At 41.8% G+C, this 19,088-nt stretch overlaps 1 protein-coding gene across 1 annotated transcript; it reads left to right on the top strand.

Moving 5' to 3' along the window:
- Positions 1–14,603: 14,603 nt before the first annotated feature.
- LOC101962703 (PRAME family member 12) lies at positions 14,604–17,202 on the top strand. The gene is made up of 3 exons (XM_005335179.2): positions 14,604–14,890; positions 15,238–15,819; positions 16,629–17,202. Exons 1-3 carry the CDS (start codon positions 14,604–14,606, stop codon positions 17,200–17,202), a joined length of 1,443 nt encoding a protein of 480 aa, XP_005335236.2.
- Positions 17,203–19,088: the final 1,886 nt, after the last annotated feature.

Raw genomic sequence — 19,088 nt, 5'->3', positions numbered from 1 at the left:
TCAAAGCTAACTCAGGGATCTGGGGTCATTGGTCAGTGGTAGAGCACTTGCTAGCATGTGGAAGTGCCTGGGTTCCATCCAAGGCATCACAGAAACAAGTAAACAAATAAATAAATCCCAAAATGATTTTACCACATTGGGAAGGTTTAATTGAAATAGTGCTGTCTGTTAGAAATACTTGAAAAGAAAGAAGCAGAACCCACATGAAAACAATGGAATGCATTCTTTAATTGGTCTGGACAGGTGGGTCAAATAGATGTACTGAAAGGTTCTCTTCCAAAAACAACTGCAAAAGCGGGCTTGGTGGCACACAGCTGTAGTCCCAGCAGCCCAGGAGGCTGAGGCAGGAGGATGGTGAGTTCAAAGCCAGCCTCAGCAATTTAGTAAGGTTGTAAGCAAGTTTGTGAGACCCTGTTTCAAATCCAACCTGGGGATGGGGCTCACTGGTGTGGTGCCCTTGGGTTCACTGCCTGGTCCCCAAAACAATAACAAACAAGTATGAAAAGCCGGTTGCAGTGGCACATGCCTGGGATCCCAGCTACTCGAGAAGCTTTATGATTTTATTCCTTCTCTCAATTTTACTAACTGGGGCATGACCCATCCTTATTTTTTCCAGTCCCTTAGATGCCATATTGGGCCATTTAATTGAGATCTATTTTCCTAATGTAGATATTTCTTCTTGTGAACTTCCCACTTAGAATTTCTTTTGCTGTATCCACAGGTTTGAATATCTTGTGTGGCCCTGTTTATTGGTCTTCAGGCATTTTACACTTTCTTTTTTTTATTTTTCTGTATTTTTTAAATTTTGTACATACATGACAATATTTTGATTTCTTCAATGACCCATTGATTGTTGGGGAACACGCTGAAGAATTCCCATGCTTTGTAACTGTCCAGGAGTTCCCCCTGCTATGGATTCCATTCTTATTAAATTTATGGAGATTTATTTTGAGAATAAATGGAGAATGTGTCGTGTGCTGTTGAGAAGGATGTTTGCTCTGCAATGTTGGGTGGGGTGATCTGTAAATGTCTACTGTGTGCAGAGATTGATCTGTCCAGTGCTGAAAAGGGGTGTTGAATCCCCACTTTTATTACTGTGTTGTAGTCAACTTCTTCTTTTACATTCCAGTAATATCTGTTTTGCACATGTGGGTGCTTGGGTGTCGGGTACATGTATGTGTACAATTGCTGTCTCATGTTGCTGAATTGACCTTTGATCATCGTGTGACCACCTTGTCTCTTTTTATTGTGTTTTAATCTCTAGTCTATTTTATCTGACAGGAGTCTAGCCACTCCTGCTCTAGGTTGGTTTCCTTTGTGTGGAATATCTTCTCCATCCCTTCACTGTCACTCTGTGTGTGTCTGAGGTGAAGTGACTTTCTTGTAGACAGCAGGTAACTGAGTTCATTGAAAAAGAAAATCTATTCAGTCACTTTACATCTTATAATTGGGGAGTTTGTTCCCTTTAAATTCAAGGTTTTTTATCAAAAGATACAGAATTATTTCTGACTGGTATTGTTTATTTTTAGTTTCTTTTTCTGATTTCTCTTTAGTTCTTTTTCTCTCTTTTCCTCCCTACTCTCTAGTCTGTTTCTGTGGGTTTGTGTTTTCTTCTGGGATAAGTTTGCATTTCCTTCTTTGTCCTTTGTGAACATGCTGTCATTTTGGGTTTTTCTTTTGGGCTTCCTCTGGGATTTAGAAAATTTTTAGAGTTACCAAAGAGCATTTTAAGCTGAACAAAACCTCCCTCTGCTCTGATACCAGTACTATGGATTCCGTCTTTTTTCTTGTAACTTGTGCTTTGGTTGCTGTGGTTTTCTTCTCCTGGTTTTGTGCATTTCTTAACCTCTTACTGTGGCCATGCTTAACACTCACCATTTTGTTTTTAACTTTCCTATTAGTTATTTAATAGTTTAAATATTCCTGTTATGTAAACCAGGCACACTGCTGTATGCATGTAATCCCTCTGGAAACTGAGGAAGGAGTGCAAATTGAAAGCTATCCTCAGCAACTTAGCAAGGCCCTAGACAACTTCATGAGAACTTGTCTTGAAATAAAATATAAAAAGGGCTGACTTCCCATTAGATCCAACACCTTCAAGAGCCTGTACTCTCGCCTGTGGCCTTCACTGGAAGATATGCTGTGTTACCTTCCTGCAGAAAGCTGGCTGTGAGATACAGCAAGGAATCACACAGCACAGAAATAATTTTGAAATGTAAGGGTGGGCCAGCTCTGAGATCTTAAGGATGCTGCTTCCACACTGGAAGGAGAGAGAGAGAGAGAATGTGTGTTTTGTTTTTTTTTTTTATTTTTCTATGGGGGATACACAAGGCTTTTCCATAGAACATGCTTCACCAAATAAAGCAATGGGTGGCCTGTCCCAGCTTGATAGGTAACACCCAACCCCAAAGCCACAGAGCAGTCTCTATAACTGAGGGAAGACTGAGGTCATGTGCTTTCTGTAATAAGCCATGGAATGACTTGCAATGCCACACCGAAATCTCCTTGGCTTCAAGGCTGAGTAGAGACTATGCAAATGGCTCAGAGGTGGCCCCCCATACTGGCCCTTAGTGCTACAGTACTGGCTGGAGTGGGAGGACAGACGGGGAGAGTTAAAAATGGATATGCACACATAAATATGTGCAGAGGTCTGTTCCTGTACATCTCCATCATGTTCCCCTTCTCTGAACTCTCAAGAACTCTGGCGAGGGAGGCCAGCAGGACTCTTCAGGCCTAATAGAATAGGTTAGAGATGGTGCATACATGCGTATATAGATAGGTAATATGTGTTAGTTTTTGTTTGTAGCTGAGGTGTAGTTTAGTTGGCCTCTGAATGAAAGCCCTTCCTGTGTCAAGGAATTCCCCACCCAACTTGGGAGTCTCCAAGTAAGACAGGGTCCACCGTCAGTTGATAGGAATGAAAAAGTCAAATGTGTTTTTCTTCCTCCTGATGTGGTTTGGGGTTAATGCCTAAGGTGTGGCCTATGCCACAAATGTGCTATGTCACCTGGCAGCAGGTCCTAATCAGAGTGTCTGTGGGGGGTCCAAGCTGTGGTCCATTCTGGCTGTAAGGATGGCCTTAACCTAAGAATGGCCTCAGCCTAAGTAATTCCAGTTGAAAATGAACCTGCAAGTCCACCAGGCACAGCCTCCAGAGCCTTCTAGTATGAATCAAGCACTGCTAATAAAGACAAGTCTCTTTTCACAACCCCGTTAAAACTGAAGAGTGAAGTCACGGTCCTTTGCCTTCACCCTGATGGGAGTCACAGGAGAGAGGTCAGGGCAACCTCAGAATGTAAGACATCACTAAGAAACATGGTAATAGCTGATAGGGACTGAAAGGGTGAGCAGAACCCCAACATTTAGTAGAAATGGTGGAGCAAGTGAACAGACATTCAGCCAGCTGCACTCATGGCCACATGCTGGAGAGCCTGATGAGGTCCTGCGCCACCTCTTCTCATCATCTGCCTGATCCTCTGCATTGTCCTCACTGCTCTCAGACTCTATAGCCACATCTCGACCCTGGTGAAAATGGTGACTTCCTCTTAAGACTGTCTCCTCAACCAGCTGTCACATCGAGCCCAGGAGAAGCCTCCATTGGTTCCTGACCTGATTACTGCGGTCTGAGTGAGTGAGCATCCGCTGGACTTAATCCCTTAGACTTGAGACTCTAAACCTGGCACTTGAGCTGAGCATGCAGAGGGAATGTCTGTAATGAGTATGGCATGATTAAGTGTTTGCTGTGCTCAGAGTTAACTTAGAATTTTTAGTTTTGAATTGATTATGTGTATTGCAGTGCTCAGCACTAAGGATTATCATTTGCTTGATTAAGAACCTATACAGTGAAATTGTATTGAGTGATTTGAGTGAATAAAGCATTGAAAAAAGCATTAGTGTGTGAATATGATTTATTTCTCCCCTCCACTGCAGATGTCACACCTTTGCCCATCCCAACACTAGCCAGCTTCCCTTGGTCCCTGCCCACTTTCACAGCAATGTTCCAAATTTCCCAGTAATCTTGTAGGCTTTACAACATGCTTACAGTTGTTCTCTCTGCTTAAATGTACCTGGGTTAGTTTTTTGATACTAAGAACCATGTTTGCCAGTCACAGAGGCACATGCCTGTAATTCCAGTGTATCAGGAGGCTGAGATAGGAGGATCATGGGTTCAAACCCAGCTTCAGCAATGGCAAGGCACTAAGGTCAGGGAGACTCTGTCTCTAAAATATATACACAATATTGCTGGGGATGGGCCTCCGTGGTCGAGTGCCCCTGAGTGCAATCCCTGGTACCCACCACAAAACCAATAATTGTTGATGTGTGAAAATATGTAGGGTTCAAGTGACCTTAAGAGTAAACATATATGTGAAAATTATACTCCCTAGCCCAAGGTCAAGACAGCCTTCACTCAGTATCCACAGTGAATTGATTCCAGGACACCGCCCACCCCCTTTGTATATCAAACTCTGCACATGTTCAGGGTCAGGTGTAAATGATGCAGTGTTTTCATATAACCTATGCACATCCTCCTGTGTGTTTTAAACCATCTCGAGGTTCCTTATAACATTTAATACAATGGGAACATTACATAGTGGTTTACACTGTGCTGTTTAGAGAATAATGACAAGAAAAATGTCTCTACACATTAAGCCCAGATGCACTTATTTTCAACCATGTCCAATCCAAGGTTGATTGAGTCCAAGGATGCAGACCCTACAGCCTCAGAGCCCAGACAAGAGACGCAGTAGCACAGAAGTATGAGCAGAGACAGAAGTGAACAGAGACATCAGTTACAGAAGATGACCAAAGAACCAGGAAGAGCAGCCTTGAGAATTAGAAGCACCACAGCCCTGACATCTGCTTAATGTTGGCACAAAGAGACCTACACCCCTGGGGCCACTAAGGGCATTTCTGAGAGACAAATAAGACTAGCAAAATGCAACTGGTAAATTTCATTCAGTGCCTAGGTTTCAGTAATGCAGGGAATTGTGTCTCTATTAAGTTTTCAATGAAACATTCCAATGTTTCATCTTACTTCAAAACAATAAGCTTCAGAAATCAGGGAACTGAACTAATAGGAAAGGCCTAATTGCCCAACATTTTGTATAATTAAACTCTTCATTTCCTATAACTTGTATTTACTGAATTTAGAAAAAATGCTAGAACTGAGGCTCAGTGGTTTAGTGTCCTTGGGTTCTCCTCCTGGTACAAAAGGGGGTGGGGGTAAGAAGAGAGGTACAAAACAAAAGTACCTTGTTCTTTTGCTGAATAAAATTTTGGAATGGGGAGTTTTAAAAAATGTGGATTGTAGTGGACACAGTGGCACGACCTCTAATCCCACCAACTCAGGAGCTGAGGCAAGAGGATTGCAAGTTCACAGACATCCTGGTCAAGTTAGCGATAACCTCTCTCAAAATAAAACACAAAATGTCCTAGGGAGGTGGCTCAGTGTTAAAGTACCCCTGGGTTCAATGCCCAGTTCCTGCAAAAAAGGGGGAGTTGGGGATGTGGTTCAGTGTGTAACAGGGGTTTGCTTGATGCTTTCACTAAATCCCTTGTGGCTTTGAATCTTACATATTTTTTTCTTTCCCCCAAATCTTCTCCTTAACTTTCTCCTCCCTGATCTTCTGGTCCCTGATGTTCTCCTTCCTGGTTTCTTCTCTCTAATCTAAATTTCTCAGAATCACCTTTTTAAAAACAACCTGTTCAGCAGTAATCTCTAGGGTATATAAAGAACTCAAAAAGCTAAGCACCAAAAACACATGTAATCCAATCAACAAATGGGCCTAGGACCTGAACAGACACTTCTCAGAAGAGGATATACAATCAATCAACAAATTCATGAAAAGTGTTCATCATCTCTAACAATCAGAGAAATGCAAATCAAAACTACTCTAAGATATCATCTCACTCCAGTCAGAATGGCAGCTATTATGAAGACAAACAACAATAACTGTTGGTGAGGATGTGGGGGAAAAGGCACACTCATACATTGCTGGTGGGACTGCAAATTGGTGCAGCCAATTTGGAAAGCAGTATGGAGATTCCTTGGAAATCTGGGAATGGAATTACCATTTGACAAAGCTATTATTCTCCTCAGACTATACCCAAAGGACTTAAAAACAGCATACTACAGGGACACAGCCACATCAATGTTATAGCAGCACAATTCACAATCACTAAACTGTGGAGCCAACCTAGATGCCCTTCAGTAGATGAATGGATAAAAAAAATGTGGCATATATACACAACGGAATTTTACTCAGCATTAAAAGAGAATAAAATCATGGCATTTGCAAGTAAATAGATGGCGTTGGAGTAGATAATGCTAACTGAAGTTAGAAAATACCCCCCAAAACAAATGCCAAATGTTTTCTCAGATAGAAGGAGGTTGACTCATAGTGGGGTAGGGAGAGGGACCATGGGAGGAGTAGATGAATTCTAGATAGTTCAAGGGAGTGGGAGGGAAAGGGAGTGGGCAGGGGATTAGCAAGGATGGTGGAATGTGATGGACATCATTATACACAGTACATGTATGAAGACAAAAATTTGTGTCAACATACTTTATATACAACCAGAGATATGAAAAATTGTGCTGTATGCATGTAGTAAGAATTGTAATGCATTCTGCTGTCATTTATTTTATTTTAAAATCAAGTAAAAAAAAAAAACCTGTTCCTCTGATAGGCAGTATGAGAGCCTTTGGGACAGAAGACCCTCCGTTTTTTCTTTTTTTGCTACCAAAATAGTAAACATTCCCTTTCCTTTTTCTCAAAATTGTGTCCTCATTATTACATTAGCATCAGGGATGAGAACAAAGCATTTGTCAACAAGTGCTTTAGTGTTGTAGGGCAACTGAGCCTAAAAGAGAACTTTTAGAGGGTCTACTCCCAGACAGTCTTCCCTAGTAACCTACACTCCCTAGTGCCTGCAAACCCAGCAACGCTGAGGCAGGAGAAGCACAAGTGGGAGGCGAGCCTCAGCAAGTTAGCAAGATCCTGTCTCAAAATAAAAATAGAAGGAGGTGGAGATGGAGCCCTGTAGAAGAGCACCACTGGGTTCATTCCCCAGTACCAAAAAAGAAACACAAAATGGTGGCACATAGTTTGTGATGCAAAGAGAATATCACATTTCTTTCTCTTCAAATGACCAGAAGTTCTCTACATGCAGTTTCCCATCATCCCAATAGTTTTGATTTCTGCTTTGGTTTAGATCATATGAAACTTCTTTCCTTCTGTATTTCTTTTCCTTTTTCTGTTATATTTTTTGTTTTGTTTTTGTTTTGGTTCTGGGGATTGAATCCAGGTGCACTACAACACAGAGCTACATTTCCTTTCCATTTATATATTTTTAGTTTGAGACAGGGTCTTACTAAGTGGATTAGGGTCTCACTAAATTGCTGAAGTTGCCCTGGGACTTGTGATCCTCCTGCCTCAGCCTCCTGGGTAGCTGGGATTACAGGTGCAGGTCATCAAACCTGGAACCACACAATATTTTTCATAGGCTGGACTCTATTCTGATCTATTTCTTTCCTGGGACTCCACTCCAAAGTGGCACGCTGTCACATGTACAAGATACACATGACAATCAAGCCTCATCTCAGAGTTAGCATTTTCCATCTCTTACTTGCCAGTGTTCTCAAATAGTATATGCGGCTTTTAGAATTGCTTACATTTAAACTGAGCATGGTGGTACATGTCTGTAATCCAGCTATTTAAGAGGCTGCAGCAGGATGATCATGAGTTTGAGACGAGTATAGAGAAAAAAGTGAGATCCTGTCTTAGCATAAGATAGGGCGAAGAGCCAGGTATGGTGGCCTATGATTGTAATCCCAGCAGCTTAGGAGGCTGAGGCAAATGATCACAAGTTCAAAGCCAGCCTCAGCAACCTAACAAGGCCATAAGCAGCTTAGTGAGATCCTGCCTCAATAAAAATAGATAAGAGCTGGGAATGTGGCTCAGTGTTTAATTACCCTGAGTTCAAACACCTGTACTTCTGAAACTGCATTTGGTCAGTGGTTATCTAGGATTCAAAACATGCTAATTATCAGAATACACACACACACACACACACACACACACACACACACACACAGAAATATATCCATTTGATGGATTAATCTACTGATTGGATTACAGCTCTCATGATCTGATTATTTCACCTTCTGCATCAACACAGAGGCTTTTGGAGGAAAACTCATATCCAAACCATATCAGAGACACTTGCCTTTTACATGTATCTTCTGCTCCCCAACTTCCCAAAGAGCTCACAGTTCCCACCCTCAGTGGATAATAAAGACCGGACTCTCATGTGTAACCATACAATGGGACCCCAACCTGGGTGACTTTCCTGAGGAGAGCATTGGAGTTACCTCTTTGGGAAGTTCCTTCAGGGAGGAATAAGGCCCTGTCCTTTGTCTATATTCCCTGAATTCGTTTCACCTTTATTCAGCAGGACCACCTCAGGAAGAAGGACAGGAAGGTTTTTGAAAGTCTGTATTTGTTAAAATAATAATTTTGATCTGATACGCCTAGGTTAATATGTTTTTCTGATTACATTCTGCTTTGTTCTAAGGCCAATTCACAAGGGTTAATTCTCAGTCTAATAGGTTTTTAACAAATAACCTACAAGGCTTTTGTTTGTCTATTTTGTGTAGGTGCACCGGTGTACTGTCCATCTACATGTATTGCTGTGTATACATATATTTAATACTAAAAATTGAGCAAATATTAATAAGCTCATAAATTAAAATTTAAAAAATGGATCCAAATACCTTTGATTCATATTATTTAAAAGGTTCAATTGAAATTGGGTAAATAAGTAAAAGTAAAAATGTCTTTAAAGTTACTAATGCAACTTAAACAAGTTACAGATTTGTTTCTAGGTGGTCAAACAGTTGTTAATAAGATGTTAATGTCTATAAAGTGTCTAATATCAATTGTCTCTAGGATATTTCTTCAATTGGAAAAAATTACAAATACTATTCAATGCACTTGTCTTATACCTTTTTTAAAAAAAATGTAAATTAGATCTGACCTATATGAAATTAATCATGAATGTGTTGTTAGAGACATCTCATTGGTTTACAAAGTTTAAATGGTAACTGTTAAATATAATATCAAGTAATATTAACTCCTTAAATTCCATTAGTAAAAATATTTATGCACTGTTGGTGTTTTCATATATTGGTAAATTTAAAAAAATTTAAAATTACTTTACGTTATCTCAAAAACAAGGTTACTAAAAGTTAAAAGTCCCAGTGGGTATAATTCTATATATAAAAAGTCAAGAGGTTTCAACTGCATTTCAATTAGAGTACTGCAAATATATTTCCTGTTATTAAATGCATTAATTTATCTAAAGTCAGAAATTGATAAGGGTTATTTTAAGGTATAAACAAAAAGAGGGATCCATGGATTAAAAATTATTAAAATGTTCTAAATATAAAAAATATATTTAGTAAAAAAACATGTTACTAGGTAAGAAAGCCTTTATGTGGTAAATATAATTATAATACATCTAAGTAAACAATAGGATCTAAGTAAGTAATATAAACATCTATAAATAAAGGTTAAATATTAAAATGTTTCTTTATAATGTTGTTTATATATGTAACACAAATAGTTTAAAGTATTCAAGGTTATTCCCTAAGAGCAAATATTAATGTGCTGATATAAACCAAAGATTATTTACATATTAAAAATGACAAACACTTCTTAAAATATTAATTATATTGTGTCTGTTAAGTTTTATTCTCTAGAGCAACTAACGGGACAAATGAAGTTTTGTACATCTCTGGTGAAACAGCAACTGTTATTTTAGAGTATTGTTCCACATTACAGAGTCTAAAACTTGGTTAATATAAAAACATCAATAAAATTTTAGTACACTGCTCTTCTTCTCATATTCAATGTGCTTCCTTACATTGGCTAGACCCCCAAATCTCCCTTTTGGGTTTTTTTGGCTTAAATATGAGGAATCACTGAAGCTGGTGTGCTACACTGTCCATCTCACTTTTAGAGAGTAGAGTGTCTGCTGCTGGCCAGCAATAAAGGCTTAATTGGAATGACAATGTGTGGTCTAAGAGATATTTAAGGGTCTCTGTATTGGTATAACATTAAACCAGAGGAATTTTGCAGTCTGAGGCTATTATTCTCCTTTTAGTTAGGGCACTTGTTCCCCAGTGCAATGTAATCTCTTGAGGGTTTTAAATGTTCTATGGCCAGGTACTAAGGTACACACTTACAATCCAGTAACTTGGGAGACTGAGGCAGGAGGATGAGAGATTCCAAGCCAGCCTGGGCAACATAGTCAGTCCCTGTCTCAAATAAAAATATAAAAAGTTTTGGGGGTGTAGCTCAGTAGTAAAGTGCCCCAGGTACATAATCCCTGGTACTACACACACACACACACACACACACACACACACAGTCCAGCAGCCTCATGCATGTCAAGTAATTGCCATCAGATTTAGACAACTCAAGAGAGCCAATACTGACCATGTAGTAGTTTAGAATATTCCCTGGCCACAGTGTCCAGCATCTTTTACAGATGCTTCTGTAAAAGACTGCAGAATCAAAATGGAATTATTTGTTCCAAAACCTCACAAAAGTGTAGGGCAGGGGACCATGCAGGAGAAGTTCCTTGAACTTGGTCCTTTGATAATAGACTTTCAGGAGGACTCTGTCAAAACCACAACATTACACACACACACACACAAAAAAAAAATTGCTTCTAAACTCCTTACTCTCCAAACAAGATCATAGGATTTTTATCATTGGCTTTCAAGAGATTAATAAAACACAGAATGGGACCTGCAAATTCCAAGAAACTCCAGGAGAGCCTTTCTTCTGCACTGCAGAGGAGTCTATTATGGTTCCTTCTCAAGCACATTTTGAAATTGGTGGGCAAATGATTCCAAAGACAATTAAAAACAGCAATGGCTTCCACGTGGAATGTTCCAGTTGAACATCTCTCAAAAAGCTGCTCTTTAAAAAGTACATTTTAAGCCAGATGAGGTGGGCCATGCCTGTAATTCCAGATTCTCAGGAGCCTGAGGCAAGAGGATGGCAAGATTCAGGCCAGACTTGGCAATTTGGGAAGTCTGTTTGAAAATAAAACAAAGAGAATTGGGCAGGTAGCTTAGTGGTAGAGTGCCCCTGGTTCAATGCTCAGTACTGGAGAAGGAGAGAACAAGTTTTTAGGCTTTAAGTTGGTTTTATCAAGTTCTCTGATTACATGGGAAAAGGAAAACTGAGTCATCTCTGTTAAAAGTTGAAGTATTATTTCATAGGACATAAATTTCCTTATTCACTTTAAATATCTTTCATGACTCTGGTTAAATGACTTATCTTTTATAATGATCTAGGACCCCAAGTTTCATGAAGTGCTTTAAACCTTTTGAGATTATTTACTAACTTCTCTATGATCAAAGTCTACATTGTCACTTGACCTTGAGCTCACATTGGGATGTTCTAGAGAATTCCATAGTTGCTCAAGGGATTTCTAGAAGAGAGACATTAAGACAATTAGGCTAATTTGATATGTGGAAAATCCTGTCAAATATGGCATAACTTGTTCATGTTGTATTTATTTGGATATTTTATTAATATTTGCTTTAAAATGGCAAAAATTCATAAAAAATCTCATATGTTTTCAGACATAATTCTGGACACTATATTAAAATGTATGCCAATCAAATCACCTTTTTAATAGCTGTTTATAGTAAATTTCCAACACATTTTTAACCATGTTAAAAAATCTAAATTTTTATCATCAAGAGCTATCATTTGGATTTTTTCCCTGAACATAACTAAAATCAGATTATTTGATTAAAAAGAAAAAACCTCTAACAAGTTTACTTGAAAACAGGTCTCTCATCTATCTATCTATGTATTTATGTATTCATTTCTTTATTTATTGTTGCTAGGGATCAAACCCAGGGCCTCATGCATGCTAGGCAAATGCTCTACCTTTTCAAACTTGTAATTAAAAAAACAGATTGTGGTGGTGAACACTTGTACTCCCATTTGCTGTCCTGTGAACTGATAAATACAATCAATAAGTGTGTCAGTTATCGGATGGATTAGTAAAAAAATGTAGATGATGAACATAAAATTTTGAAAAGGAAGATAAGACAATTATAAAGCAAGAACTGTCATAGGCAGCACCCGAGACTCCATTTTGGTGCCTCCTATGAAAAACTGATACAAGAGCTGTTTCTGAGAATCTGAAATGAAAGCTGTTTTCTTATTTTTTTAAAAAAATTGCCATTCTGTACTTTGTACCCCACAAATTGTACCCTACTCAGGATGCAGTGGTGGTCATGGAGAGCTACATCCTGGGTTTGAATGCTATTGTGGGTCTACAGGACTTTGAAGTACATTGTCGCCCCACTGACCCCCACTCAAATTCAGGATATGACTGTCTAGTACCTGCTTGAACCCAGGACCATGCTCAACTAAACTGCAAAGCTAATGTGCTGGCTTCTGACTGGAAAATTCTGGTCCTGCCCAGAGCCCCGAGGCCCCACTTATTAATGTTTTAATTTCTATGATTGGCTAGCTTACATGAAGATAAGCAAGTCACTGAGTTATGGATTTTGTGCTTGTATGGTTTTTGGATGGACCAGGAAGCTGCTGTCCTCTCACAGAGCTTGAGTCTCTGTGGTGGGTGACAGTCCCTAGTCAGGTAAGTAAAGTTCTCTTTTGATTTGAAATTCAGACTTAGACTGCTTTCTGGAGGGACTCCTCATAACAGCATCTACTTAGCAGGCTAAGGCAGAAGGATCTCAAACTCAAGGCGTCTCTCAGTAATTTAGTGAGAACTTGCCTCAAAACAAAAAAATTTTTTTTAAAAAAAATGGGCTGGGAATGTAGCTCAGTGGTATTGTTCCCCTGGGTTCAAACCTTGTACCCAAACTGAATAAATGAATAATTTAATTAACTAAGTAATTAATGAAAAAATGAAAAAAGCTGAGAATGTTGCTCAGTGGTAAAGTTCAATTCCCAATGCCAACAAATAAAAAATAAAAATATATAAATTCAGGGCCTAAATATTTTTTAAAATGAACACCTTTACTCATAAAATTTCTGCAAAAGTATAACTCTTCATAGAATAATAAAGACTAAAGCTTGGAGATGAGGTACCCAAGACCTAATGAACAGGCAAAATTGAATTAAACAGTGACTTCCTGGTGGAGGAACACTGAGAGCCACTCCCTCCAAACCAACTTTGTTCAAATGTGGCTCAATGAGATTCAACATTGATTCCTAGTCATCTATGAATTCCCTCCAATGGGAGACTGGACCAACCAGGAAAAGTCCATCCTGGAACTGAGAGAGAATCAAACCCTAACCATTATGTGATGCATCCAGAGAAAAAATCTTCAACCCAAGGGGGAAACATAATGGTGCTCAAATCAACAGGCAGGAACTGTGTCAAATCCTGATTAAGGGGAAGCAGGGTGCTGTGAAGGGAGGGTCCCTGGGCAGCCCTGCCTGATGGCAGGAACTATCACAAACCAGTCAGCCCCTACCTCAGCTGTGCATAAAATCCACCCCAAACTGCACTCCCCAAAGTCTAGGAGGACACCTGGCCAGTAGCTGCCTATTGTCTTTGAACTGAGGCCACCCTTGGTACTGAATCTATGGAGTCAGTGATAATTGATTCAAAGCTGCCTTTGATACCCTCTCTCCCTTTGCCTCTTGGATGGGGCTCTGACTCATCTTTCTTTGGGTGTCCTGCATTCCTGCCCTATTATGTCTGACTACACTTGTTCTTTGGAGAGCCACTGTCTGTTGTGACTTAGGTTGACAGAAACATCTACCTGCCTCCTGCACCATGTCAAGGGTGGTAAGAGAAGACAGGGCTGTGGCATGAAGTCACCCTTTCCAGCTGGCTACACACAGAAAAATGGAAGAGAAATTTAGAATTCAATTAAGAGACTAGATTTCCATTGTTGGGGAGCCTAAAAAGCAATGAGGTCTCTGAAATAGCCTTAGCCCTACTTCACTGCACACACAGGAGACTAAATGTGGGTCATTTGTGGTAAGACATTATGTGAAACAGAAACCAAAGATCATCTCAGCCAACTGTAAGTATTCAACTGTGTTGTGAGCAGGGATATTTTCAAATAAACAAATAAACAAAAAGCTTTAAACTATCTCATGCAAGAGTTCACAGACTCTGTTCTTCTGATCTATTTGTCCTCTTGAACTCCCCCCTAAGGTGGCAGAATCTCACATGTGTAACAGATGTCCATGAGACTCTGTTGTAATTGCCCAGTGTTTTATAATATGGGCATATGCTTTATAAGTGCCCATTTAATTTTTTGAAATGAAAAATAACATCACCCATGTGACTACAACTCCTTTCTGAGCCACTGTAGTGGTTGAAACTGAGGAGCCTACTGCATTAAGTCACATGACACTCCAATTTCCATTTTATAAGGACAAAATAATAATCAAAGGCTTTCCCCCATTAAGGTTGGGGTGAGTTTTTGGACTCCCCAGTACCCCCTTCCCAGTGGCTGGCAATGGATGGGATAGTGGCCTTTTCTCTGGACCATTTTCCAAGATCCTTCTTCTTTCAGACTCCCCAGGATGAGCATCCAGTCCCCACCCACGCTGCTGGAGCTGGCAGGGCACAGTCTGCTGAGTGACAAGTCCAGGGCCATCCTGGAACTGGAGGACCTGCCCATAGAGCTCTTCCCACCACTATTTGTGGAGGCCTTCAGCAGGGGACACACTGAGGTCCTGAAGAAAATGGTGCAGGCCTGGCCCTTCACCTGCCTGCCTCTGGGGGCCCTGATGAAAAAGCCACATCTTGAGATGCTCCGAGTGGCACTGGATGGGCTGGACATGCTGCTTGCCCAGGAGGATCACCCCAGGTGAGGGGGACCCAGGTGGCCTGGATGGGAGCACCCTCGGTTCCAGGGAAGGGATGGGTATAGGCAGAGAGAGTGGTTGCTGAAGTGTGCTCCAAAGGCTTTCTGTGCTGCCAGCAAGGAGGGGTGGAAAGGCCTTGGCCCTGCTGAGCCCCATCTGGGAAAGGCTTCCAGATGTGGAGATGCTTGTGGCAGCTGTGCTGACTCCTGCCCCTGCCTCAGTCTGTACAATGGGTGCACCAGGCTGGATTAGAGAAAAGTGTGACAGAAGGAAGAAGTAGACCAGGAAGCAGCAGCTAAGAGGGGAAGGAAAGAGCCTCAGGGCTGAGACTCTGCTGTGGTCCCCACAGGAGGTGGAAACTGCAGGTGCTGGATTTGCGGATGGTTCCAAGGAACTTCTGGAGAAAGTGGTCTGGAGACATGGTTGATGCCTGCTCACCAGAGGACATTAAGAAAAATCGAACATTGAAACTTGGTCCAGCAATGACAGCTAAGCGGCCCTTGAAGATTTTCATAGACTTGTGCCTCACAGAAGGGCCCCTGGATGAATTCCTGACTCTCTTGTTCCTATGGGTAACACAGAGAAGGGACAGGCTGCACCTGTGTTGCAATAGGCTGAAGATCTTTGGGAAACCCACCCGCCACACCAGGAAGGTCCTGAGACTGCTGCAGCTGGACTCTGTCAAGAAGGTGGAAGTGAACTGCACCTGGGTGCCCTCCACCTTAGCTTCTTATGCTCCTTTCTTGGGCCAGATGAGGAACCTGAGGAAGCTGCTTGTCTCCCAGGTCCACATGCCTACCAAAACCTCCCCAGAGGAGCAGGAATGGCTGCTATCCCAGCTCACCTTGCAGTTCCTCAGGATGGACTGCCTGCGGAAGTTCTGTGTGGATGGTGTCCTCCTCCTTGAGGGCCACCTGGAACAGGTTCTGAGGTGAGTAAGGGAAATGAGCTTCCTCTGCAGACCAGTATCAGTAAATATGAAAGAGCACCTACTGTGTGCCAGCCACTGACACTCTCATGGTGAACAAGGCACTGGAATGTAAATACCCCATCATCTATTCCTGTTGTATCCTGAAGCTCCATCACCTAACCTGTGTTAGAGCAAAAGGTTAAACCAGGGCTCATGGTCTGGGAAGTGACATCATGCTGGGAAGCCAGCTGATGTGGACAGGAGCTAGTGAGGGTGGGTGAGGTTCCTTTTCTGGGAGGCCTTTCCAGCTACAAATTTACAAAGCAGGATAGAGGTGAGGACTTTGACCGAGGGAAGCCCCCACACCTGTACCTGTTCAACAAGGAATCTCTGTTTTCCTCCTTCTGGGAGCAGAGGAGCCCACTTCTAATTTCCTCCTGGGAAGGCAGATGGAGCTCCAGGTGATGACTCGGGGGTTGTGAGTGAAGAGCAGGAAGTAAGCCCTTGCTGAGGGGACAGGGAGTGAGCCCTGGAGGAGTTAACCCCAGTGTGTTTTGACACATCTTTCCTGGATTTGTCTTTGGTGCATGACTCTTCCTGACTTCCTGTGGCTAGATATGTGGCTTTCTGCTTATCATTGAGGGTGACACTCATAGAGATGGAGGACCCCACTTGGTCTCACAAGTAGTGGTGAAAGTTTCAGGTTGGAATGGAGTGACCTGAATGAGCAGATTCTACAAAATGTCAACCATATTCAGATGGCCATGGAGACATTGGGTTTAGGCCAATTCATTTTCTCCCTTAGAACTAACTGCCTTGTTTCTCCTTAGGAACCTGAAGACCCCCCTGGAGACCCTCTCAATAACCAACTGCCCGCTCTCAGATTTCGACTGGAATTATCTCTCCCGATGCCCAAACACCAGCCAGCTAAGGCACCTGGATCTGAGATACATCAAACTGACCAATTTCAGTGCAGAGCCCCTCAAATTTCTGCTGGAGACTGTTGCCTCCACTTTGAACAGGTTGGACTTAGAAGCCTGTGAGATTGCAGATTGCCAGCTCCAAGCCATCCTGCCTGCCCTGAGCCGCTGCTCTCAGCTCAGGACCTTTTGCTTTTGCCAGAATCGAATCTCTATGTCAGTCCTCAGGGACCTGCTCTGTCACACTGCCAGGCTGAACCAGTTGAGCATAGAGCTATACCCTGCCCCTCTGGAGAGCTATGATGCCCAGGGTGCCATCCACTGGGAGAGATGTTCCCTACTCTGTGCTGAGCTCACAGCACTATTGAAGGACTTTAGGAAGCCAAAGGTACTTATTTTTGATACTGTGCCTTGTCCTCAATGTGGCCACATGTTCATCTACAACCAGGGCCTCATTCACTGTTTCTGTCCAACAGCTGCCTAGTTGGGTGTGTATAAAAATATGCCCTCTATGCAATTAGATGTATAACCAGGATGTAGAGGGATCATGAAGGAAACTCGGAGCCCAGCATTTCAGACACTGCCGGAAGTGTGGATGGGGAAAGGAATAAGATGCTGAGGCTACATTGGAAGGAAGCCCCTGAAGATTGGACCTTCTGCATAGAGCCATATGTGTCTGTATAGAGTCATAACAAGGGGCCTCGATTTTTAGAATGGGATTTAGGCTTCATGCACATATGAAGAAACTATATTTTTTCATGGATAGTCCATAAATAAATAGTCTGAAATGAACGAAATCTCAAGATTAGTCCTCTGACATCTTCCATGATGGTTTTACCCAGTTTTCTGATTTTGACACTGAAATTCTCCAGGGGCTGATGGAGAAATACCACCAAGTACTTGGTGATCAATGAGGTTCATTCCCAGAAACTCAAAGCATCAAACTGAAATCAGGTCATTATCTGTGGCTACATGGTGGCATAATCCATGTATGGGAACACAGGAGGCTTGGAGCATCCAAAGTGGACAGTAAAATTTCAAAAAAACCTTTCTTAGGCAACCTCAGCGCCATGCAGACACTCAAGGTACACCCATCCTTGTGGGTCTCCACATAGACCTAGAAACTTGGCATCTTGGTCTTTGGATGCAATGAGAATAAAATAGGGTCTCTGGGCCTCACAAAACCTTGCCTGTCATCCTGCTACCAAGTCTTTCCTGAAATCATGTAGTCATGGCCAATGAAACCATTCAAATTAGCTTTCATCAAAATAGTAGAATTATATAGGTAGATAACACTTCTGAATGTGTCTAAAATAACTTAATGAATTACCACCTTCTGGTGGGGGAGAAGGCCGCTCATAACTGACAGATCTTCCCCTAACACTTCCCATCTCTCCCTACCCAGGGACACAAGGTTTTCAATCAGCAGATGATCAGAGGATGAGTAAGGATGAGGTGGCTGTGGGCAAATGGGTGGCCCTGTCTATGCTGCCTAGTCCTAAGCCAAGGTCCCCTAAATGACAACTCTTGCTGAGGATTAATGTTGGTGGGGTTATGCAGTGACCTTAGCCTTAGCTCCCATCCAAGGTGGAGAAGGAGGTCCACCCAAACTTCTTTTATGTTATCCTAAATCTGCCTGTGTACATGATCTAATTTGGGCTTGAAGGCTTCTCCATACACAGTGAATTAGAACCCAGTTCGAAGTGTAAGCAAATTGCAGCTCAATCTTGGAAAAGGTAGCAGAGTCCAGGTCCTACACAGCCAGCCCATCTGTCCACCATACAGTGATCTGTGTGCTTCACACATCTTTATGACACTTCCTTTCTTCTCACTCTATGTCTAACTTACGTGTGTGGCAGGTGAGGTAGGGACTTCTGAACAGCATTCATTCTGCTCTGCTGCTGGATTCTAGGATCAAATAAAGGCAAGGAAGATCCAAAATATGAGATGTGTCATCACTGGTTGTTTTAAGGGTTTTCATGACCAAAAAGGGAGTTGAAGATATTCTGGTGTGTCCAGACTCCTTAGATTGTATAAGGACTGAGAGCTGCATGTGTCCCCACACAGCCCTAGGGATAAAGCACCCAGACTGCTCTTTGAATTCCTCATCTTTTGACTCTAGGTTCATGTGTGCTGTGAGACAACCCACAACTGTAGGATGTCATGACAAACAGAACCGGGTGTGAAAGGGTGGACGAATCAAAAGGGGACTGGGTTCTACTCTCTGTAGTGCTACTGAAAGGTGCAAATTCCTTTGTGCATCTGCATAAAAAGGGTCTATATCCCCTTCTGGAATACTGGCCAATTTCCCCTGTACAATCTAGGGACTCAGAACCCATGCTTTTCTACAAAAATGAGTGAACTTCAAAA

This window comes from Ictidomys tridecemlineatus, chromosome 8 (genome assembly GCF_052094955.1).
Source record: "Ictidomys tridecemlineatus isolate mIctTri1 chromosome 8, mIctTri1.hap1, whole genome shotgun sequence".
In the NCBI taxonomy this organism is placed as follows: Eukaryota; Metazoa; Chordata; class Mammalia; order Rodentia; family Sciuridae; genus Ictidomys; species Ictidomys tridecemlineatus.
Note: the sequence above shows the minus strand (reverse complement) of the source record. Positions and strands in the feature narration are given on the sequence as shown.

Bases quoted from the DNA above. Each gene is read 5' to 3' on its own strand.
- LOC101962703 (XM_005335179.2), top strand. From the start codon at position 14,604: ATGAGCATCCAGTCCCCACCCACGCTGCTGGAGCTGGCAGGGCACAGT. The intron at 14,891-15,237 runs GTGAGGGGGACC...TGGTCCCCACAG, and splicing joins GCCCAGGAGGATCACCCCAG to GAGGTGGAAACTGCAGGTGC. The intron at 15,820-16,628 runs GTGAGTAAGGGA...GTTTCTCCTTAG, and splicing joins CACCTGGAACAGGTTCTGAG to GAACCTGAAGACCCCCCTGG.